The sequence below is a fragment of the Taudactylus pleione genome, unplaced genomic scaffold (assembly GCF_031769625.1).
Source record: "Taudactylus pleione unplaced genomic scaffold, aTauple2 ptg000394l, whole genome shotgun sequence".
NCBI classification, from domain to species: Eukaryota; Metazoa; Chordata; class Amphibia; order Anura; family Myobatrachidae; genus Taudactylus; species Taudactylus pleione.
Genome location: NW_028284795.1, coordinates 1,322,777 through 1,348,509, shown reverse-complemented (window position 1 = coordinate 1,348,509; position 25,733 = coordinate 1,322,777). Strand labels below are relative to the sequence as shown.

Here is a 25,733-nt window from a genome sequence, read left to right as displayed (position 1 = left end):
GTTCATTGTGTAATAAGATCGGCCATGTATCCAGAGAATGTGGGGTGGTCAAATGTAATTTATGCGGGGAAGAAGGCCACCCGTATAGCAGGTGTCCTCGGGCCAGCCATAATAGTGGGCAGGAGGTTAGGCCAGAACCAAGAAGGGAGGAGGAGGTGGTGAGACAAAAAGAACCACTAGGTGTAGATGAACATGTAAAGCAGGTGCAAGGGAAACAGGTAGAGGAGGCACCTTTTCAGGCGGTAAGGAGAGGAAATAAGAAAAAGAGGAAAGGTGAAGATGTGCAAGTTGTGCTAAGCAACAAATTTGATGTATTTTCCTCTGATGAGGAGGAAGTAATGAGGAGTGGGGGTGAATTGATTTTGGTAACAGGGAAGGATAAGAAGCAAGCAAGGACAGTGACAAAGAAAGTTAATAAAATTAAAGGGGAGGAGGAAAGGAATAAAAGGAGGAGAAAGAGATCAGATCAGGAGGAAGGTGATGGGGAGGGATTAGAGTGTGACCTTGCTGGAACTCAGCTGGAAGAGGAAAATATGTGCAGTTTAGGGAGTGTGGTGGAGGAAGTGATGGTGATAGAGGAGACCCAGGGTATGGAGGAGGATAGGGTGGCTCAAGGTGTGTCCCAAGGCTCCTGTGTAGGGCTGAGTCAGGTACAGGTACCTGGTACTGAGCATCAGGTTATCAAGTTTGTACCCAAACCTCCTGATCCTGGGCCTTCTCGTACGGGGGAGAAGGTCCCTGTAGATTGTCAGGGAGTAAGGGAGGAACGGGTAGTGACAGTTGTCGCTATGGAAGAGAAGGCTGGCCCAAGTAGGGTTAGCTTGTAGTTTTGTGGTGGATTTGGTGCTGGGAATTGTGCAAGGTAAAAGTAAGCAAGGTCTTGCATTTAATAATCTATACATCATGGATCCCCAACCCATACGATGTGCCACGATTAATGTGGCTTCCGTAGTTTCTGAACGTGCTCGTATAATGGCCTTTGATTTTTTCAACACGGTTGAGGTTGATTTTTTGTTTTTGCAGGAGACTAGGATTAGTAAATTCGATCTCCTCCACAAAGCGAAGTGTGAGTGGAGGAGGGGTCCTTCTTACTGGTCTCTTGCGGCCGAGCCGTACGGTGGGGTGGCAGTGCTTTTTACTGACATGGTAACTGTGTACAAGGTTATAGAGTAGCAAGCAGGTAGATGTATGATTTTGGATATCAACATGAAGGGACAGGACCTTAGGTTAATTAATATTTATGGTCCTCAGTCACAGTGGGATAGGAAATGTCTCTTCATGGAGATAAAACCTTTTCTTTTTACGGCCCAGCAAGTTATCTTTGGTGGTGATTTTAATACCATAATTAGGCCAAAAGATAGGGGAGGCTCAAAGAAAACTCTGGGCTATGACTCCAATTTTTTAGTTATCATGATTAGACAGGCAGGTCTGGTAGATGTGCATATTCGGCATTTCCCAGACCTTACAGGTTTCACCTTTTTTAGTGGTAGTCATAGATCTAGAATAGATAGTTTTTTTGTTAAGGAATCTTCAAAGACCTCATCTTTAGGGGTGAGGTTAGTGGAGTTTTCCGATCACGCTTTTCTCTCAGTGACTTTGAATGCCTCAGAAACCCCTCAGAAAGGGCGGGGCCTATGGCGATTGAACTCAGAGCTTCTGGAAGAAGAGAGCGTTAGACAATCCTTTAGGGTCTTCTTTCAATCTCAGGAGACACTTTTGGAGGCGGGTTGGAGTAGATCTGAGTGGTGGGAGGTGATTAAAAAGAGAATCCGGAAGTTTTTCCGTGGGTCTATTGCTAAAAAAAACTTGTTAAGACGTAACATCTACCATAGCCTGAGAAAGAAATTGGATCTCTTGATCTCTGAGGAGGGAGATAGTGGGGAAATCTCCCGGGTGAAGGCTCGGATGAAGGAGTTTCAGTACAACCGACTGGCATCCTTAGTTCTGGAGAGGGATTATGGAACATACCACTCACCAGATCCCTACCAGAGCTGTAGGAGGTCAGTTGATGCCAAAGAGATCAGGGGACTGAAGGATGGACAGGGTGTTCTTCATATTGATAAGGGCATTCTGGAAGTGATTGAGTCCTATTATTCAGATCTTTTATCTGATCATTCACTCATCAGGGAGAGGATGGAGGAATTTCTGAGGAGGACACCAGGTTTGGGTTCTCAGGTTGTTTCTTCTGAATCTTTGGAGAGTGATATAACTGCAGAGGAAGTTAAGATAGTGATAGAGGGGTTAAACTCCAAAAAATCTCCAGGACCGGATGGTTTAATATCTGAATTCTATAAGACCTTTTCAGACCTCTTAATTCCTCACCTTGTGGAAGTATTTAATGAGAGCCTGGATGAGGGAGTCCTCCCTCCTTCCATGAGGTTATCTGCCCTTATACTACTGTCTAAAGGAAAGGATCCGTCCCGTATTGAGAACTGGCGCCCCATAGCCCTTCTTAATACAGACAGGAAGATTTTGGCAAAGGTACTGTTCAATAGGCTATGGGAATTTTCTGAGCTGTTGCTTTCCCCCTCTCAGCACTGTACGGTGAAGGGCCGTAGCACCTTTAGTGCTGTCCTAGGTGTCCGGGAGGTCATTGAGCGGTGCAGGGCTGAGAAGTGTGGAAAGTATTTACTGGCATTGGATCAATCTAAGGCTTTTGGTCGGGTAAACCATGAGTACCTTTGGGCCCTACTGAAAAGGTATGGTCTTCCAGAGCAGGTGGTGAATTGGCTGCAGGCTATTTATCGTCAGGCCGAGAGCTTCCCACTTGTAAATGGTTGGGTGGGTCCCACTTTTGGGGTAGGCTCTGGTGTTCGTCAGGGATGCCCCCTGAGCCCCCTCCTATATGTTTTTGCGATTGACCCCTTCGTCAGAAGGGTAGAGAGCGGAACTGTTGGTGGGGTGCAGCTGAGCCCAGAGTTTCCGCTAAAGGTGGTGGCCTACGCAGATGATGTCACGGTGGTTCTCTCCTCACGGATAGAGGCCCGTGATGTGGAACATCTTATCTGTGAATACTCTGAAGCCTCGTGCTCCAGGGTAAACCGTGAAAAGTGTGAAGTTTTCTGGATGGGGGAGGAGGGTGATGAATTTTGCCTTCCGGACAGCTTCCCTCGGGCTAGTCAGCAGATTAAAATTCTAGGCATAACATTTGACCATGGTGACTATGCCTCCCTAAATTGGGATAAGAAGCTGTAAGATGCTACCAAGAAGGTAGAGAGCTGGAAGAGATGGAAGTTATCTCTGAGGGAAAGGGTTGACTTGTGTAAGACTTACTTGATTCCGATTTTTTTATATGTCAGTTATGTGTGTTTTTTGCCTCAATCTATGTGGTCCAGATTGAATTCCTTGTTTTTCCTTCTTTTGTGGGGAAACGGGGTCAATATTGTCAGGAGAAACATCACCTACAGACCGAGGAAAGACGGGGGTTTAAATATGGTAAACCCCGTTGTCTTTTTTGTAACAGCCTTTTTAAAATTTAATCTTGGGAGTTTGATTTTAGATGCTCAATTTATTTAGTTAGTTTAGCAGTTAGATTTCACACGTGGAGCGCACGGTGTCAGGTGTCCATAAGGAAAAAGGTCCTCCCCTATAGGAATGTGGTGGGTTTGATTCTTCAAGAGGTGAGAAGGATGATGGATCTGGATAGGGAGGGGTTGGATGCTGTCGGCTGGTCTCATCGGTGGGGCCAGTTGAAACCCCCTTGAGTGGGTGGCAAACAGTCTCTCTGAATTCCAGCTTTGGGTTTTCTTTTCTCTTTTTTCACTCCCTTGTAGATGGTTTTTTTGAAGTATTTTGTTTTATTTATGGAAAGGTTTGCATACATCTGCCTGTAGGTATTGGTGATGGGTAATATAGTTTAGGGTTTGATGTATGATTTAGATAGTTTCCTTTTACTTGAGGTGGTTTCTAAATCCTTGCTTAGTTTTCCCTTGCAGGTGGTGGATTGAATATTGGTAGTAGGGTAGATAAGTGTTTGTATTAGTATAGGAAAAGTATAATATGAAGTAATATTATGTATTTTTTTTGCCTTTTTTATTAAGTTTTTGATTTTATGTAATTATTTATTTACATTTTATGTATTTATTATTATACTTGTTGCAAGTTTTAATAAAACGAAGCATGACCTATACTACTCACACTGGTACACCCTCACACCTCCCCTACTCCCACCTATACTACTCACACTGGTACACCCTCACACCTCCTCTACTCCCACCTATACTACTCACACCTCCCCTACTCCCACCTATACTACTCACACTGGTACACCCTCACACCTACCCTACTCCTATATCCACAGAACTGCTGTTTGGTTGGTGGGACATTGGGATGTCTGTATTTGTGGTCTCAAACACTTTATTCCCTTTTGATATCTGCACATAAAAATTCACCTTCCTGCAATGATTTCACCATGAGGGTGTCATATGTGTCCCACTGGCCGTATAGGCGACTTTCAATAGTCCGCACCACTAGAGCATCATATATGAGGAAGGCAGTATACGCAAGGAAAGATAATATGTGGTCAGGAGCTATACCCCTGTAAGTGCATCCTCTTATAGGCTCTTTATAGAATAATGTAGGCGCCTACACAACTGATTACTTCCTCCCCCTTCCAGCTCCCTACCTCTTCCTCCCCCTTGCCTGTGCTGCACCCTACCTCTTCTTACCCCTTGCCCGTGCTGCTCCCTTCCTCTTCCTCCCCCTTGCCCATGCTGCTTCCTACCTCTTCCTCCCCCTTGCCCGTGCTGCTTCCTACCTCTTCCTCCCCCTTGCCTGTGCTGCTTCCTACCTCTTCCTCCCGTTTGCCCGTGCTGCTTCCTACCTCTTCCTCCCCCTTGCCCGTGCTGCTCCCTACCTCTTCCTCCCCCTTGCCCGTGCTGCTCCCTACCTCTTCCTCCCCCTTGCCCGTGCTGCTCCCTACCTCTTCCTCCCCCTTGCCAGTGCTGCTCCCTACCTCTTCCTCCCCCTTGCCTGTGCTGCTTCCTACCACTGGAACTCTCTCCCTATGAGACTCTCACCTCTCTTCAAAATTCAAACTGGCTCTCAAGACCAAGTTTTTTTTATCAAAGCCATCCTGCTCTCTTCCTAACCTGCTGCTACACGCTCCCACGGCTCCATGCTCCCCCCTGTGTCACCCGTCTGTCTCCCACTCCCCTTTAGATTAAGCTCTCATGAGCAGGGCCCTCTTCCCTCACGTGCTTTACCTCACTTATACCATCATATCCTCCCCACTGCCAACAACGGTACCAATCATTTGGGTTTGGCCGCCCTGCTGTGTATCTGGGTACTATGACTGCAGCTGCAGAAATGTTTTAATCCTTGTCCATGTTCTGCAATGTTCCTTACTGTAAATAAAGGATGATAATAAATATAATAAAATAGGCGCACAACATCAAATAATGCTGCATTTGTTGCAACTACTTCAAATAATTATTTCGACTTAATATATATAATTGGTCAAAAAGCACAGAAAGGAAAAGCAATACAGGAGCTAACCAATAAATTAGTGATATGAAGGTGGGAAAAACCATATACTCCTACCTAAGAGGTTAAACAGCTGCCAAAAGGTGTTTTTAATCCTAAACCACCTTCATACCAAGTAGTATGATCAGGAAATACTAACTCCACCGTGTAATGGATGACTTCTCGCAAAACAGCGCTGTGGGTGGTTCTCATTAGACAACCTGTGACCAATCTGCTTCTCTCCAATAACTTGGCATAGCCCAGACTGTGCAGAAACCTGTATAGGCCGTCATGTGGCACGAGCCCCGGGGGTGCACTGATCAGGTGCTAGGAGTCCTATTACTGTCCTGCACAAGACTGCTGCTTGGGAGTGACAGTTACCTAGGAGACATATCCAACAAACCATCACTATTTATTCATTTCTGAGTAAGAATAATCTGTCAGTCAGGTGAGGGGGGCGGCGGGTTATTGCCACATCTACGTTCTTAAAGTTTCTAAGGAGTTCATTTACTAAGCCTTGGATGGAGGTAAAGTACCAACCAACCAGCTCCTAAATGCCATTTTTTAAAACACAGCCTGTGATATGGCTGTTAGGAGCTGAATGGCTGGTGCATTATCTACCTTCATTTTGTCTCTGTCCAAGGCTTAGTAAATAGACCCCTCAGTCTTTAATAACATGATTAGTTGGACTCCAAGTATCCTGCATCTCGTTTTCTCATTATTGGGGATATGTATCAACAAATGCGAAAAGATCCTGTTTTTTTTCACCAGATATCGTGTATTTATCGCAATCTTTATTTCGCTTTTTTTATCGGCATATTTATCATGTATTTTCGCCAAAAATGGAAAACTGATAAACCCCCTGAATTGTGATAATTTTCGCATTTTAGTTTTCGAATTAGATAATGGGAAAACAACTGCATAAATCATTTTTTTCATGTTCCGAAAAAAAAAAAATAACAAGTGCGCATGCTCTGTTTCAGTTTTGGACATGCGCAGTGAACGGTAGGTGGCGTTCTGCATGAGTGACGTGCGGAATTCTGGTGGTTCATCAAAATAAAGGAATCCCTTGATACTAGATTTCCCCTCCCCTTAGTTTATCCTGATTTTCCCTACAAAAACTTCTACATTTCTCCTATGGGTCATTAATAAATTATATACATATATATATATATATATATATATATATATATATACCCACACACACAATCATTTTATATATATATATATATATATATATATGTGTGTGTATATGTGTATATATATATATATATATGTGTTTTTTATATATATATATATATGATATACAATATGTATACACACACACACATACTGTATATGTGTGATACTGTGTATACAGTTACACACATATATATATGTGTGTGTGTGTATGTGTATATCTCACATAGCTCACCATAATAAAATAAACTCCATTCTCCTGTAGGACAGGTATGTGCAGTACTTGTTAGATTGTTTGAACCTTATTTGTGGACCCATTTATCTGACAATAATAGCAAATGGTAATTTTAATGCTAAAAAAGAGACTGTTATGATTATTTTTTTTTTATTGAAAATTATAGATATATATATATATATATATATATTTATTACAAGTAATACTGATTATTTACATTTCATTTAATCTAAATAGCAATAATTAATGTAGCTTATTTCAACATCAGTGGTGCTGGAATACAATTAACTCTAGCCAAGGTATGTAGAAAAAAAACACGATAATTTGCGTAAACCCCCCCCCATAAAATGATGGTACATAAGGCTCTCATTGATTTCAATTGCAACAAAAATAACGATATAATAAAAAAACAAAAACCATACTTTGACGCAAAAAAAAAAAACAAACGAAAAAATATGCGAAAAACTTTGATACATTTCCTCGACACTTATCTCTAGTGAAAAATACTCCAAAACCATTTTTATCACTTTTTTAATGCAAAAAACTGTTGATACATATCCCCCTATAACACCCCACATAGGGAAACATTTGCTGGGTGACTTTAATGCCGCTACAACGGGGAGATTGTGGGCAGTAGAATAATAAACAGTAACATCTCTCTCTTATACCTCTAGGAGTATGGAGGTGCTGAAAGGCATCTTTAGTGTAGCAGCGTTAATCTACAAGCAGTGTGACAATGCCGAGATGAACAAGAAGCGCTGCTATCGCCTGAAGAAGAGGATAGAACTGCTCCTGGCTCCTGCGAAGAAGCTGGGTGACGATACAGAAAAATCCAAAGAACTGGAAGTTTCTCTGTCAGACCTGCTGAGTAACCTGCAGAACGCAGAACGCTGGGTGAACAAGTACTCCAAGCGCGGCTGGTGGAGGAGGCTTCTACAGGCCAACAGCATACAGAAAAAGTTTGATCACATCAGCGACCGGCTAAACGATACAGCGCAGGCGTTACAGGTCCTGATCAGCGTGGAGCACAGAGCAGGGTTCCTCACGTTCTTTAATGAAGAAAGCTTGAGAAGGAAGAATCAGAGAGACATTGAAGAGGATTTGGCCAAACTGATGCCATTAATAGAAAGTAAGTCCATAAACAACTCAAAAACATTTCTATCTATATCTATATCAGGGTACCCGTCATGGGCACACAGTAGATTTCACACAACTGGCACACAACTGACCTTGGTGTGACTGCATGATATACCCGCACAGCCCAAGATTGACCACTGGGGGGATATTTACTAAGAATCGCGTCTGGCCCAGATTGCATTCGCGTGCAGGTTTTTCCTGTTTGTGCAGCTCAGAGATTTACTAAAGCAAAACACGGGTGTAAGAACGCGATCCATATAGAATTAGACGCCCAGTCACTCAACTATCAAGTGCTTTCCATAGACAGGAGTACAACTCACAGATTTACTAAGAATCGTGTTTGCATACACGATCGAACACGGAGCAAACTTACACCACAATAGTATAATCAAATAGACGACCTCTTCTGTGGTGTGATCTGTGCAGGCTTCTGTGTTATAGGTGAAAGAAAGGGTTAAAAATTAACGCAAAAGCATATTCAGCTCTGGACGTCTGAGCCCGTTCTGGTACTGGAAATCGGGGGGAAAATCTGGCGCAGGGTTCCCCATATTTTCCTATAACCAGCACCAGGCTGAACTATCCAGGGTGGTAATGCCATAGCAGGGAGACACAGCATGGGGTTCCCCTGACAAAACATTCACCAGGCCCAAGCTGTTCAGCCCACGGCTGGCAATCCTCGGTGATCGGGGTCCCCAAAAATAAAATGGTATTCCCCCTCCCGAGGATCAACCAGTCCGAGGGGACTGACCTCCTCCAGGGAGAACTAAGGCCCTCATTCAGAGCCGTACGCTCTGAGCAGAGTGCACGCTCTGAATGAGGGCCGCCCTCCATAATTATGGAGCGTCCTCCTGGACGCTCGTATAGCTGTGGGTCACCACCCACAGCCTATATGAGCGTGCAGTTTGATGGCCGCGATGGTCACGACCATCGCCACTGCGAGCCGGAGCCTGCGGTTGAGGTTTTCAACCGCAAGGCCCGGAGTGATTTTGGCTCTATCAGAGCCAAAATCACTCCCACTGACATCACTAGTGATGTCAGTGGGCCGGCTTCTGACGGTAGGCGTTCCCTTGGGAAGGCCCCGTCAGGGAGGCACGCCCCCGGCATGCCCACCAAAGGGGGCGTGCTGTCAATCAACATCGACAGCACACCCCCTTTGATCAGACACAACGAGCGAAGGAAAGTCCTTCGCTCGTCGCGTCTGGCGCATGCGCACGACGGAGCTCCCTCCATCGTGCGCATGCTCAGTGCAGACCATCGACCCACTTGCGAGCGGACAGCCGCTCGCGAGTGGGTCTGAATCAGGTCCTAAGTATGTAGTGTGAGCGTGCGTGAGTGTGTAATACAAGGACCAATTCAAGCTTCTCACACTCACTTACAAAGCCCTTATCCATTCCTCTCCCGTTTACATCTCTGGCTTTCTCCCCCGTCGCCCTCCTGCCCACCCTCTTCTTCAAATGCACGCCGTTTCTCCTCCCAACTGATTACTTCCTCCCACTCCCATCTCCAAGATTTTGCCCGAGCTGCTCTCTACCTCTGGAATTCTCTACCTCTCAATATCAGACTCTCCACCTCTACAAAACGTCAGATGGTCTGACAAGATCCAATACTTCATCAAAGGGGATGTGGTTAATTTACCGCCACCCGGAATGCCGGCCATCGGAATCCCAACAGCGGAAGGATGCCCCGGGCCTAAAGATAGGCGTTGAAAATGCCGACGCTTATCTTTAGCCCTACGCCGAAATCCTGATGCCCGGCATCCCAAACGAGGTAAGGCAGGGATAGTTAGGTTGTAGCCGCAGGGGAAGGGGTTAGCTTTAGGCACCCAAGGGGACTTTGAGTTAAGCATCCCCCGGGGATGGTTAGGCTAGGGGAATGTCGGGTTAGGCACCCCCAGGGAGCGTTAGGTGTAGGGTGCGGGAAGGGTCGCTAGGTTTAGGCACCCCCAGGAGTGACTTAGGGTTAGACACCACTATAGGAGTTTTAGGATTAGGCACCACCATGGGAGAGTAAGGGTTAGGGGGGGATAGAGGAGGGTTAGCATACTTACGAGCCGCTGTCGGGATATCCTCCCATTCGGGCTTCCGGTGTCGGTATGAAAACCGGTGGCTGTTCAGTCGTCAGTATTTAATACCAGCTCTCATCCTAACCCTCTGTCCCATGCTGAATGTCTACCCCATCTGTGTCACCCCTGTCTGTCTGCCCCTCCCCTTTAAAATGTAAACTCTCACAAGCAGGGCCCTCTTCCTCCATGTGCTTTTCCTTCCCTTACTACTCTATACATCAGCACCTAACCTGTGACCTCTGCAGCCGTGCTACTTATGGTATGACCGCTGTTACAGCCATGTTTATATACCATGTGCTTGTCCTGCACATACCATGTACTTGTCCTGCATTGTCTTCTACTGTAAGTCGCTGTTCTCTTCTTCTGCTCAACTGTTTACTTTGGGCCTGATTCAGCAAGGATCGCAACTGCGAATAAGCACGCAAACGGCAGATTGTTGCGTTTTGCGTATGCATCGCAGTGCGCAAACCGGCCACTGTGATCGGGGCTGGCTACAAGACGGGGCGGCTGTCGATATTGATCGACAGCTCGCCCCGTTTTGTAGGCGGGGAGGGGGCATGGCTGGACAAACGGAGGCGTTCCCGAAGGAACCCCTGCCGTTGGTGGGCGGGCCTACTGACATCACCCGTGATGTCAGTAGTGGACTTCCTGCTCTGTTAGAGCAGGAAGTCTTCTGGGGCTTGCGAGACCTGAGACCCTACCACAAGGGTCTCCTCGCAAGCCCACCCACAGCTTAACGAGCGGCCTGGAGGCCGGGTTTAAAAAAAAAAAACGCCCTGAATCAGACCGTGCACTCGCAAATAGCGAGCACCTCTGAATCAGGGCCTGTGTGCGTAATCGCAGTTGCGATTTGTAATTAATCAGGCCCTTTGTTAGGAGCTGCGGAACCCTTGTGGCGCCATATAAATAAAGGATAATAATTTTTATATTTTCTTTACAGTGTGGTCACAGGTGCGGTTCTACAAGTGCTGCAGGGCAGGCTTGCTGGTACCTGTAGTTTCACTGTGAAGAACAATATTAGTATTATACATAACCCATTATCCCTGAACCCTCTTTGGCAGGAGGACCTCATTCTATATTTGAAGTCCCCACTTTCTGGGGATTGCCAGACCTGGGCTGACCAGTTTGGGACAGGAAAGTGGTTTGGCAGGTGGACCCCACGCTGGGTGTCTCCCTGCTGTGCCATTACATCCTGGCTGGTTGCAGCCTGGTGCTGGGTATAGGAAAATAGGGGGAATCCCACACCAGTATTCCCCTGATTTTCCTGTACCAGATCGGGCTCAGAGGTCCAGTGCTAGTTATGCTTTTGGGGGGGGGAAACCCACGTTGTTTTTTTTTATTTACATTTTTTAAACTATCTTACACTAAAATCACAAAATCACTGTACAGATCACACTAATCTGTGCAGGCTTCAACACAACACGCCACTCACAGGCACTTCTATTGTTTTCATCCCAATATGACCGCACTTGCACGCGATCAAACACGATTGCATAGACCAGTGGTTCCCAAATGTATTTGAATCATGGCTCCCTAAAGTGACAGCATTTTCTTCACAGCACCACTAGCTCAAAAGTTTTTTTTAAGAAATTTAGAAAAAAATTTATTAAATTAAGTAAATTGTGCTTGTAAGTCATCCTTAGGGTCAGTTATGTGGTGAGGACAGGGATGTGCTGACCTGTCACCCTTAGGGTCAGTTATGTGGTGGGGACAGGGATGTGCTGACCTGTCATCCTTAGGGTCAGTTATGTGGCGAGGACAGGGATGTGCTGACCTGTCACCCTTAGGGTCAGTTATGTGGTGGGGACAGGGATGTGCTGACCTGTCACCCTTAGGGTAAGTTATGTGGTGGGGACAGGGATGTGCTGATCTGTCATCCTTAGGGTCAGTTAAGTGGTGAGGACAGGGATGTGCTGACCTGTCACCCTTAGGATCAGTTATGTGGTGAGGACAGGGATGTGCTGACCTGTCACCCTTAGGGTCAGTTATGTGGTGGGGACAGGGATGTGCTGTCTTCCTTAGGGTCAGTTATGTGGTGAGGACAGGGATGTGCTGACCTGTCACCCTTAGGGTCAGTTATGTGGTGGGGACAGGGATGTGCTGACCTGTCACCCTTAGGGTCAGTTATGTGGTGGGGACAGGGATGTGCTGACCTATCACCCTTAGGGTCAGTTATGTGGTGAGGACAGGGATGTGCTGACCTGTCACCCTTAGGGTCAGTTATGTGGTGAGGACAGGGATGTGCTGACCTGTCATCCTTAGGGTCCGGTATGTGTGAGGACAGGGATGTGCTGACCTGTCATCCTTAGGGTCAGTTATGTGGTGAGGACGGGGATGTGCTGACCTGTCACCCTTAGGGTCAGTTATGTGGTGACTACGGGGATGTGCTGACCTGTCACCCTTAGGGTCAGTTATGTGGTGAGGACGGGGATGTGCTGACCTGTCATCCTTAGGGTCAGTTATGTGGTGAGGACGGGGATGTGCTGACCTGTCATCCTTAGGGTCAGTTATGTGGTGAGGACGGGGATGTGCTGACCTGTCATCCTTAGGGTCAGTTATGTGGTGAGGAAGGGGATGTGCTGACCTGTCATCCTTAGGGTCAGTTATGTGGTGAGGACGGGGATGTGCTGACCTGTCATCCTTAGGGTCAGTTATGTGGTGAGGACGGGGATGTGCTGCCCTGTCATCCTTAGGGTCAGTTATGTGGTGAGGACGGGGATGTGCTGCCCTGTCATCCTTAGGGTCAGTTATGTGGTGAGGACGGGGATGTGCTGACCTGTCATCCTTAGGGTCAGTTATGTGGTGAGGACGGGGATGTGCTGACCTGTCATCCTTAGGGTCAGTTATGTGGTGAGGACGGGGATGTGCTGACCTGTCATCCTTAGGGTCAGTTATGTGGTGAGGACGGGGATGTGCTGACCTGTCATCCTTAGGGTCAGTTATGTGGTGAGGACAGGGATGTGCTGACCTGTCACCCTTAGGGTCAGTTATGTGGTGGGGACAGGGATGTGCTGTCACCCTTAGGGTCAGTTATGTGGTGAGGACAGGGATGTGCTGACCTATCACCCTTAGGGTCAGTTATGTGGTGGGGACAGGGATGTGCTGACCTGTCACCCTTAGGGTCAGTTATGTGGTGAGGACAGGGATGTGCTGACCTGTCACCCTTAGGGTCAGTTATGTGGTGGGGACAGGGATGTGCTGACCTATCACCCTTAGGGTCAGTTATGTGGTGAGGACAGGGATGTGCTGACCTGTCACCCTTAGGGTCAGTTATGTGGTGAGGACAGGGATGTGCTGACCTGTCATCCTTAGGGTCAGGTATGTGGTGAGGACAGGGATGTGCTGACATGTCATCCTTAGGGTCAGTTATGTGGTGAGGACAGGGATGTGCTGACCTGTCACCCTTAGGGTCAGTTATGTGGTGGGGACAGGGATGTGCTGACCTGTCATCCTTAGGGTCAGTTATGTAGTGAAGACAGGGATGTGCTGACCTGTCACCCTTAGGATCAGTTATGTGGTGGGGACAGGGATGTGCTGACCTGTCACCCTTAGGGTCAGTTATGTGGTGGGGACGGGGATGTGCTGATCTGTCACCCTTAGGGTCAGTTATGTGGTGGGGACGGGGATGTGCTGACCTGTCACCCTTAGGGTCAGTTATGTGGTGGGGACGGGGATGTGCTGTCTTCCTTAGGGTCAGTTATGTGGTGAGGACAGGGATGTGCTGACCTGTCACCCTTAGGGTCAGTTATGTGGTGGGGACAGGGATGTGCTGACCTGTCACCATTAGGGTCAGTTATGTGGTGGGGACAGGGATGTGCTGACCTATCACCCTTAGGGTCAGTTATGTAGTGGGGACAGGGATGTGCTGACCTATCACCCTTAGGGTCAGTTATGTGGTGAGGACGGGGATGTGCTGACCTGTCACCCTTAGGGTCAGTTATGTGGTGGGGATGGGGTTGTGCTGACCTGTCACCCATAGGGTCAGTTATGTGGTGAGGACGGGGATGTGCTGACCTGTCACCCTTAGGGTCAGTTATGTGGTGAGGACGGGGATGTGCTGACCTGTCATCCTTAGGGTCAGTTATGTGGTGAGGACGGGGATGTGCTGACCTGTCATCCTTAGGGTCAGTTATGTGGTGGGGACAGGGATGTGCTGACCTGTCACCCTTAGGGTCAGTTATGTGGTTGGGACAGGGATGAGCTGACCTGTCACCCTTAGGGTCAGTTATGTGGTGAGAACAGGGATGTGCTGACCTATCACCCTTAGGGTCAGTTATGTGGTGGGGACAGGGATGTGCTGTCACCCTTAGGGTCAGTTATGTGGTGGGGACAGGGATGTGCTGACCTGTCATCCTTAGGGTTAGTTATGTGGTGGGGATGGGGTTGTGCTGACCTGTCACCCATAGGGTCAGTTATGTGGTGAGGACGGGGATGTGCTGACCTGTCACCCTTAGGGTCAGTTATGTGGTGAGGACGGGGATGTGCTGACCTGTCATCCTTAGGGTCAGTTATGTGGTGAGGACGGGGATGTGCTGACCTGTCACCCTTAGGGTCAGTTATGTGGTGGGGACAGGGATGTGCTCAGGTATGTGGTGAGGACAGGGATGTGCTGACCTGTCACCCTTAGGATCAGTAATGTGGTGAGGACGGGGATGTGCTGACCTTTCATCCTTAGGGTCAGTTATATGGTGGGGACAGAGATCTGCTGACCTGTCACCCTTAGGATCAGTTATCTGGTGAGGACAGGGATGTGCTGACCTGTCACCCTTACGGTCAGTTATGTGGTGAGGACAGGGATGTGATGACCTGTCACCCTTAGGGTCAGTTATGTGGTGAGGACGGGGATGTGCTGACCTGTCATCCTTAGGGTCAGTTATGTGGTGAGGACAGGGATGTGCTGACCTGTCACCCTTAGGGTCAGTTATGTGGTGGGGACAGGGATGTGCAGACCTATCACCCTTAGGGTCAGTTATGTGGTGGGGACGGGGATGTGCTGACCTGTCACCCTTAGGGTCAGTTATGTGGAGGGGACAGAGATCTGCTGACCTGTCACCCTTAGGGTCAGTTATGTGGTGGGGATGGGGATGTGCTGACCTGTCATCCTTAGGGTCAGTTATGTGGTGGGGACGGGGATGCGCTGACCTGTCACCCTTAGGGTCAGTTATGTGGTGGGGACAGGGATGTGCTGACCTATCACCCTTAGGGTCAGTTATGTGCTGACCTGTCATCCTTAGGGTCAGTTATGTGGTGAGGACGGGGATGTTCTGACCTGTCATCCTTAGGGTCAGTTATGTGGTGAGGACGGGGATGTGCTGACCTGTCATCTTTAGGGTCAGTTATGTGGTGAGGACGGGGATGTGCTGACCTGTCATCCTTAGGGTCAGTTATGTGGTGGGGACGGGGATGTGCTTACCTGTCATCCTTAGGGTCAGTTATGTGGTGAGGACGGGGATGTGCTGACCTGTCATCCTTAGGGTCAGTTATGTGGTGAAGACGGGGATGTGCTGACCTGTCATCCTTAGGGTCAGTTATATGGTGAGGACGGGGATGTGCTGACCCGTCATCCTTAGGGTCAGTTATGTGGTGAGGACGGGGATGTGCTGACCTGTCATCCTTAGGGTCAGTTATGTGGTGGGGACAGGGATGTGCTGACCTGTCACCCTTAGGGTCAGTTATGTGGTTGGGACAGGGATGTGCTGACCTGTCACCCTTAGGGTCAGTTATGTGGTGAGAACAGGGATGTGCTGACCTATCACCCTTAGGGTCAGTTATGTGGTGGGGACAGGGATGTGCTGTCATCCTTAGGGTCAGTTATGTGGTGGGGACAGGGATGTGCTGACCTATCACCCTTAGGGTCAGTTATGTGGTGGGGACAGGAATGTGCTGACATCCTTAGGGTCAGTTATGTGGTGAGGACAGGGATGTGCTGACCTGTCACCCTTAGGGTCAGTTATGTGGTGGGGACAGGGATGTGCTGACCTATCACCCTTAGGGTCAGTTATGTGGTGAGGACAGGGATGTGCTGACCTGTCACCCTTAGGGTCAGTTATGTGGTGGGGACAGGGATGTGCTGACCTATCACCCTTAGGGTCAGTTATGTGGTGAGGACAGGGATGTGCTGACCTGTCACCCTTAGGGTCAGTTATGTGGTGAGGACAGGGATGTGCTGACCTGTCATCCTTAGGGTCAGTTATGTGGTGAGGACAGGGATGTGCTGACCTGTCACCCTTAGGGTCAGTTATGTGGTGGGGACAGGGATGTGCTGACCTGTCATCCTTAGGGTCAGTTATGTGGTGAGGACAGGGATGTGCTGACCTGTCACCCTTAGGGTCAGTTATGTGGTGGGGACAGGGATGTGCTGACCTGTCATCCTTAGGGTCAGTTATGTGGTGAGGACAGGGATGTGCTGACCTGTCACCCTTAGGATCAGTTATGTGGTGAGGACAGGGATGTGCTGACCTGTCACCCTTAGGGTCAGTTATGTGGTGGGGACAGGGATGTGCTCAGGTATGCGGTGAGGACAGGGATGTGCTGACCTGTCATCCTTAGGGTCAGTTATGTGGTGGGGACAGGGATGTGTTGACCTGTCATCCTTAGGGTCAGTTATGTGGTGGGGACAGGGATGTGCTGACCTGTCATCCTTAGGGTCAGTTATGTGGTGAGGACAGGGATGTGCTGACCTGTCACCCTTAGGATCAGTTATGTGGTGAGGACAGGGATGTGCTGACCTGTCACCCTTATGGTCAGTTATGTGGTGGGGACAGGGATGTTCTGATCTGTAATCCTTTGGGTCAGTTAAGTGGTGAGGACAGGGATGTGCTGACCTGTCACCCTTAGGATCAGTTATTTGGTGGGGACAGGGATGTGCTGTCATCCTTAGGGTCAGTTATGTGGTGAGGACAGGGATGTGCTGATCTGTCATCCTTAGGGTCAGTTATGTGGTGAGGACAGGGATGTGCTGACCTGTCACCCTTAGGGTCAGTTATGTGGTGGGGACAGGGATGTGCTGACCTGTCATCCTTAGGGTCAGTTATGTGGTGGGGACAGGGATGTGCTGACCTGTCACCCTTAGGGTCAGTTATGTGGTGGGGACAGGGATGTGCTGACCTGTCATCCTTAGGGTCAGTTATGTGGTGAGGACAGGGATGTGCTGACCTGTCACCCTTAGGATCAGTTATGTGGTGAGGACAGGGATGTGCTGACCTGTCACCCTTATGGTCAGTTATGTGGTGGGGACAGGGATGTGCTGATCTGTCATCCTTAGGGTCAGTTAAGTGGTGAGGACAGGGATGTGCTGACCTGTCACCCTTAGGATCAGTTATGTGGTGGGGACAGGGATGTGCTGTCATCCTTAGGGTCAGTTATGTGGTGAGGACAGGGATGTGCTGATCTGTCATCCTTAGGGTCAGTTAAGTGGTGAGGACAGGGATGTGCTGACCTGTCACCCTTAGGATCAGTTATGTGGTGGGGACAGGGATGTGCTGTCATCCTTAGGGTCAGTTATGTGGTGAGGACAGGGATGTGCTGATCTGTCATCCTTAGGGTCAGTTAAGTGGTGAGGACAGGGATGTGCTGACCTGTCACCCTTAGGGTCAGTTATGTGGTGGGGACAGGGATGTGCTGTCATCCTTAGGGTCAGTTATGTGGTGAGGACAGGGATGTGCTGATCTGTCATCCTTAGGGTCAGTTAAGTGGTGAGGACAGGGATGTGCTGACCTGTCACCCTTAGGGTCAGTTATGTGGTGAGGACAGGGATGTGCTGACCTATCATCCTTAGGGTCAGTTATGTGGTGGGGACAGGGATGTGCTGACTTATCACCCTTAGGGTCAGTTATGTGGTGAGGACAGGGATGTGCTGACCTGTCACCCTTAGGGTCAGTTATGTGGTGGGGACAGGGATGTGCTGATCTGTCATCCTTAGGGTCAGTTAAGTGGTGAGGACAGGGATGTGCTGACCTGTCACCCTTAGGATCAGTTATGTGGTGGGGACAGGGATGTGCTGTCATCCTTAGGGTCAGTTATGTGGTGAGGACAGGGATGTGCTGATCTGTCATCCTTAGGGTCAGTTAAGTGGTGAGGACAGGGATGTGCTGACCTGTCAACCTTAGGGTCAGTTATGTGGTGGGGACAGGGATGTGCTGACCTATCACCCTTAGGGTCAGTTATGTGGTGAGGACAGGGATGTGCTGACCTGTCACCCTTAGGGTCAGTTATGTGGTGAGGACAGGGATGTGCTGACCTGTCACCCTTAGGGTCAGTTATGTGGTGAGGACAGGGATGTGCTGACCTGTCATCCTTAGGGTCAGGTATGTGTGAGGACAGGGATGTGCTGACCTGTCATCCTTAGGGTCAGTTATGTGGTGGGGACAGGGATGTGCTGACCTGTCACCCTTAGGGTCAGTTATGTGGTGAGGACAGGGATGTGCTGACCTGTCATCCTTAGGGTCAGGTATGTGTGAGGACAGGGATGTGCTGACCTGTCATCCTTAGGGTCAGTTATGTGGTGGGGACAGGGATGTGCTGACCTGTCACCCTTAGGGTCAGTTATGTGGTGAGGACAGGGATGTGCTGACCTGTCATCCTTAGGGTCAGGTATGTGTGAGGACAGGGATGTGCTGACCTGTCATCCTTAGGGTCAGTTATGTGGTGGGGACAGGGATGTGCTGACCTGTCACCCTTATGGTCAGTTATGTGGTGGGGACAGGGATGTGCTGATCTGTCATCCTTAGGGTCAGTTAAGTGGTGAGGACAGGGATGTGCTGACCTGTCACCCTTAGGATCAGTTATGTGGTGGGGACAGGGATGTGCTGTCATCCTTAGGGTCAGTTATGTGGTGAGGACAGGGATGTGCTGATCTGTCATCCTTAGGGTCAGTTAAGTGGTGAGGACAGGGATGTGCTGACCTGTCACCCTTAGGGTCAGTTATGTGGTGGGGACAGGGATGTGCTGTCATCCTTAGGGTCAGTTATGTGGTGGGGACAGGGATGTGCTGACCTGTCACCCTTAGGGTCAGTTATGTGGTGGGGACAGGGATGTGCTGACCTATCACCCTTAGGGTCAGTTATGTGGTGAGGACAGGGATGTGCTGACCTGTCACCCTTAGGGTCAGTTATGTGGTGGGGACAGGGATGTGCTGACCTATCACCCTTAGGGTCAGTTATGTGGTGAGGGCAGGGATGTGCTGACCTGTCACCCTTAGGGTCAGTTATGTGGTGAGGACAGGGATGTGCTGACCTGTCACCCTTATGGTCAGTTATGTGGTGGGGACAGGGATGTGCTGATCTGTCATCCTTAGGGTCAGTTAAGTGGTGAGGACAGGGATGTGCTGACCTGTCACCCTTAGGGTCAGTTATGTGGTGGGGACAGGGATGTGCTGTCATCCTTAGGGTCAGTTATGTGGTGAGGACAGGGATGTGCTGATCTGTCATCCTTAGGGTCAGTTAAGTGGTGAGGACAGGGATGTGCAGACCTGTCACCCTTAGGGTCAGTTATGTGGTGTGGACAGGGATGTGCTGTCATCCTTAGGGTCAGTTATGTGGTGGGGACAGGGATGTGCTGACCTGTCATCCTTAGGGTCAGTTATGTGGTGGGGACAGGGATGTGCTGACCTGTCACCCTTAGGGTCAGTTATGTGGTGGGGACAGGGATGTGCTGACCTGTCATCCTTAGGGTCAGTTATGTGGTGAGGACAGGGATGTGCTGACCTGTCACCCTTAGGATCAGTTATGTGGTGAGGACAGGGATGTGCTGACCTGTCACCCTTATGGTCAGTTATGTGGTGGGGACAGGGATGTGCTGATCTGTCATCCTTAGGGTCAGTTAAGTGGTGAGGACAGGGATGTGCTGACCTGTCACCCTTAGGATCAGTTATGTGGTGGGGACAGGGATGTGCTGTCATCCTTAGGGTCAGTTATGTGGTGAGGACAGGGATGTGCTGATCTGTCATCCTTAGGGTCAGTTAAGTGGTGAGGACAGGGATGTGCTGACCTGTCACCCTTAGGATCAGTTATGTGGTGGGGACAGGGATGTGCTGTCATCCTTAGGGTCAGTTATGTGGTGAGGACAGGGATGTGCTGATCTGTCATCCTTAGGGTCAGTTAAGTGGTGAGGACAGGGATGTGCTGACCTGTCACCCTTAGGGTCAGTTATGTGGTGGGGACAGGGATGTGCTGACCTGTCACCCTTAGGGTCAGTTATGTGGTGAGGACAGGGATGTGCTGACCTATCACCCTTAGGGTCAGTTATGTGGTGAGGACAGGGATGTGCTGACCTGTCACCCTTAGGGTCAGTTATGTGGTGGGGACAGGGATGTGCTGATCTGTCATCCTTAGGGTCAGTTAAGTGGTGAGGACAGGGATGTGCTGACCTGTCACCCTTAGGATCAGTTATGTGGTGGGGACAGGGATGTGCTGTCATCCTTAGGGTCAGTTATGTGGTGAGGACAGGGATGTGCTGATCTGTCATCCTTAGGGTCAGTTAAGTGGTGAGGACAGGGATGTGCTGACCTGTCAACCTTAGGGTCAGTTATGTGGTGGGGACAGGGATGTGCTGACCTATCACCCTTAGGGTCAGTTATGTGGTGAGGACAGGGATGTGCTGACCTGTCACCCTTAGGGTCAGTTATGTGGTGAGGACAGGGATGTGCTGACCTGTCACCCTTAGGGTCAGTTATGTGGTGAGGACAGGGATGTGCTGACCTGTCATCCTTAGGGTCAGGTATGTGTGAGGACAGGGATGTGCTGACCTGTCATCCTTAGGGTCAGTTATGTGGTGGGGACAGGGATGTGCTGACCTGTCACCCTTAGGGTCAGTTATGTGGTGAGGACAGGGATGTGCTGACCTGTCATCCTTAGGGTCAGGTATGTGTGAGGACAGGGATGTGCTGACCTGTCATCCTTAGGGTCAGTTATGTGGTGGGGACAGGGATGTGCTGACCTGTCACCCTTAGGGTCAGTTATGTGGTGAGGACAGGGATGTGCTGACCTGTCATCCTTAGGGTCAGGTATGTGTGAGGACAGGGATGTGCTGACCTGTCATCCTTAGGGTCAGTTATGTGGTGGGGACAGGGATGTGCTGACCTGTCACCCTTATGGTCAGTTATGTGGTGGGGACAGGGATGTGCTGATCTGTCATCCTTAGGGTCAGTTAAGTGGTGAGGACAGGGATGTGCTGACCTATCACCCTTAGGGTCAGTTATGTGGTGAGGACAGGGATGTGCTGATCTGTCATCCTTAGGGTCAGTTATGTGGTGAGGACAGGGATGTGCTGACCTATCACCCTTAGGGTCAGTTATGTGGTGGGGACAGGGATGTGCTGATCTGTCATCCTTAGGATCAGTTATGTGGTGAGGAGAGGGATGTGCATCTGTTTGCCCACAAATTTTATGGCAGCCTCCAGCACTGGTTTTGCCTATCACATTGATCATAAATAATTTGATTTGGTTCTCGACCACCATCCAGAGGTACCCCTGCATGTTCCCCGTGACACCCCAGGGTGCCATAGCACCCATTTTTTCGGAACCACTGGCATAGACAATCAAAAAACATGAGTCAGACACATGACCCAGCGCTGCCAGCGTGTTCATTCTCAGCCAAACAGGATTCTTAGTAAATTTACCCCCTAGTGTTTACGCTGCCAAGAACATTTCTCCTGACTCCAGTGGCTTACATGTGTCACAAGCTGAGACAAACTTTCATAAATTTTTTCACGCAGGTGATATAAGGTCTGTGAGTGACAGAGTGGATTCTGTAGCTGATGAAGTACAGAAGATCCGTGAAATATGTAAGTACTATCTGATATACACGGATTCACCCGGTATAGATCTTAGATATTTATTGTTTTCATTTCACCACTCCAATAACACATTCCACTCCCTAACCTCTATATTAAGACATTACCCTCCCTCACCTCTGTAGTAACACATTCCACTCCCTCACCTCTGTAGTAACACTTTACCCTCCCTCACCTCTGCAGTAACACATCTCCCTCCCTCGCCCATGTTGTAACACATTTGATATTTCACTCCCTCACCTGTGTAGAAATACAATGCCTCCCTCACACCTGTAGTGACACATTACCCTCACTCACCCCTGTAGTAACTAATAAACAAACAATATACAGAACCTAGTCAATGCGCACACCAGAAGCTGCAGGTGGACAATGTAGGATGTAAAAATTGAAAAGGAGAAACAATGTCCTCACTTGCGCTCCCAGAAGACCGATTTTAACAGTTCACATTGTTGATCAGTCCTTTAAGATGTCATTCCTTCGTAGGATGTAAACCAATGGTGATAGTTATTTTCTTCCGAAATACATCCTCACACAAAAATAATCTGGATGAAAAATATGGGAAGAAGAAATGTATTTTCAGAGATGATATATGCTCACAAAGGGCAGTCTCGCTTGGGACCAACAAGTCACCGGCCTTATCACTTAATATACAAATAGATAGCTATGAATGTTGCGTACCATACACACACTAGTAGAGTATGTGCTCCACCTATAAAGGTGTCTTTGTAGACAGTCATCTGTAGACTCAGTCTAACGATATCAACGGAGTTATTTCTACGTAGCTCGTAAGAACGGATTCACAGGTAATGCCCAATGTTAGAAATTAGATATGAAGGGATAAACGAGAAGAACAATCATGTAATATATTCGACACAAGGATGGTATTATCAATAAAGTATCACTTTTACTGATGGGGTTGTTGTCTATCACCCTATAGGAGAACAGTCAAGTGACGTACCGTACTCGCACAATAGTGATGTACGCCAAATTCATAAGAGTATCTTTATTTCGCCAACAATATATCATACATCCACAAGTTGCTATCTATCCTCCTATAGGGAAACAGTCAAATGACTTCCCGTACTCGCACAATAGTGGTGTACGTCAAACTATAAGGGTATCTTTATTTCACAACCAATGTATCACAACTGCACAGGCTACACACAAAAACATAAATACATCCAAAATGGCCGTACCCAAACTCACAGCTTCAATCGGGTTGTGGTTCTCATAACGGTTTCTTTTCTCCTTTGTTTCGTTCAAATTTAGCTGCCCATGTAGTTGAGGGGGAATATATATAACAAGGAAATAGAGTGTGTGTGTCAGGGTCTTACCATAAAACTACTAACCATACAGTTTAGCATTTGCTTTATTCCAAAAATGGTAAAAAGTTCCACCATAATGAATATTAAAAAATAAATATAGCAGCTGGAATTAAGTGAATAGGGATGTAGAAATACTTGAAAAATAATACATAACCTGGAAATGGGTGCACCCCTCACAGGCTATTGTGCTCAAGAAAATCCCTATATCATAAGATTCCTTTAGGGTCCACAGCATCACACCAACGCGTTTCGACTAGAGAGTCTTTATCAAGGTGTGAGGCTGTGGGCTCTGTCTGGACCCCTCTTAAATACTGATCAGTCCCTCCCTCAGGCTGGGGGTGGAGCTGAAGGTAAATACATTGCTCCTATGATTACCTGTGTATGCCGGAGAACCAACCCCTATAGTGCAAGGGTTATATAGTCCGACGATTCCTTGCACCAATGGACACCTCCTCAAAGTACAATATTTGGTTCCTAAATAATTATTTACTAATTGCGGCAGTGTGTTCCACCTCTGTGGAACACACCGCATCGCCCGAAGTGACGCTCCCCGAAGTCAATGAACCAGAAGTAAGCAGTCCGGTGAATACTAATGGGGAATGAGATAGGTCCCCTTCCGTTTCTGTACGATGATGTCATCAACCAGTGTCCAACGTCATTCCATACCATCCAAGTTGGCACAGAGGGGGAATATATTCCCGTGGCGAGCGAAGCGAGCCAGCAAGGGTCCAAATTTCTTATTTTCCTGGAAAGTATGAGCAAAAACATCCACTTCCGCCCTATGTCACTTCCAGGTACAGCTACTGAAGGGGTTTATACTCTTCCACACTAATGGGCCTGCCTCAAATACATGGACCGGGGACCGGAAGTGGGGCAACCCTCTCGTTACCAGATATCAATCTGTAGCATCTGGAGAGCTGATACCTTATTAAGGAACAACCAACGCTGCCCTCTAGTGGCTGCCTCCCCATATTCATCTTTAAACTCACATAATAATGATATATCAAACACATATCGAATATACATATTACACCTATAATACAACATAACATTAAGTATCTATAAAAACCACTTGGTCTCGAGATCTAAGTTTAATCCACCAGGCTGTAATGTGCCTAAATGAAAGATAGATCTCAGTTTTAGACAAAACTTCTGCTATATTATTGTATTCTCCATTCAACCCTTTGGATTCCGCAAAAGGAAGTGAGATGAGTAACATCTCAATTATGTACAATATTAAAATGTGCTGATACATTATAAGTAATAAGACCTTTTTTATATTTCGTAGATGCTCTGACATCCTCTCTTTTAATTTCCTCTGGTCCTGCCAATGTATTAACGACACTGAATTTGAACCTCTATACACTCCTTCCTATACCTTCTAATATCCTGCCTATACCTTCTAAGGATGACGCTATTTTGCGTACGTAGTTATACAGTAAATAAAGACTCCAGATCTAGAACTTGTGGTTCCAAAGCACAAAGTATTATTCAAGTAAAAGTACAGTCAGTTACACGCTATTGATCCAAATACAATTCAGCGCAAAGGTATTATACAGACCCAAGTACAGTATACATATGCAGTGCTTCTGGACCAGATGTAGGCATCAACAAGAAACCCCCGTCAATCAGCATCAGCAAGAAGACTAACAACCCAGGGTTGGAGCACATATATTTATACCCCCCAGAAATAGACAACACAATAGAGAAGATTGTTGCTAATACCATTGGTCCTAAAGGTGAGGGCATATGTTACAGAGCATTTAACAGGTTGATTCAAATAGAAACAATCCAGCCTCTAACAGCTGCTGGTCTCTGGTTTCCCGCCTCATGCAAAATCCTAACAGTTGGTCATATAATGTACATTTTGTTGCTTGAAGTCTCTGCGGTCCATAAGTTGAGAATGCATGATGCAATCTCCACACCGATGATACCGGAATACTGTTGAAAGAGAACGCATCAGTACAATACCAAACATGGCTTACTTATCACATATAAAACCTTAGGCCCTCATTCAGAGCCACTCGCTAGCGGCAGTACGCTCGTTCCGAGCGATGTTCGCACATCTGCGCATGCGTACGGATCGTTATACGCATGCGCGAACCAGTCAGTGCGGCCGAAATTCATGTGCTCGCAATATAGCGAATGCCTGCTATTTTGAGTGACAGAATGAGGCGTATGTGGGTGGTAACAGGGGAAGGTGCTTGAAAACGGGGAGTGGAGATCCGAACGCAGGCGTGCTTAAAGGTCAAAACGGGCGTTTTATGGGAGTGCATAATTAATACAGCAGCGTCATTGACCACGTCACTTGGTTATTTTATAGCCAGAACTGCTCGCAAAATAGCGGTTGAAAAAACCAACCACAAGAATAGCGAGCAGTTCATACGCTGGTCGATGTACTCGATTAATCTAATAAATAGCGGACATGATGTATGGTGCGAGCGGCCAGGGGGCGTTTTTAACAAATAAACGAGCGTATGTTTTGCTCGCTCGTTCAGACTTAGAGGTGTGAACAGACTGCAATTTGCGAACGGATCATTTG

At 47.9% G+C, this 25,733-nt stretch overlaps 1 protein-coding gene across 3 annotated transcripts in view; it reads left to right on the top strand.

The window, feature by feature from the left end:
• The window catches only part of LOC148506819 (mixed lineage kinase domain-like protein), a 152,216-nt gene that overhangs the window by 99,616 nt on the left and 26,867 nt on the right, over window positions 1-25,733 (top strand). For all 3 annotated transcript variants that reach the window (XM_088446251.1, XM_088446252.1, XM_088446250.1), the window contains exons 2-3: window positions 7,552-8,006; window positions 21,789-21,857. In XM_088446251.1, the coding sequence (XP_088302377.1) occupies window positions 7,556-8,006; window positions 21,789-21,857 (520 nt within the window). In that variant the 5' untranslated portion in view covers window positions 7,552-7,555. The remainder of the gene's footprint in view (window positions 1-7,551; window positions 8,007-21,788; window positions 21,858-25,733) is intronic.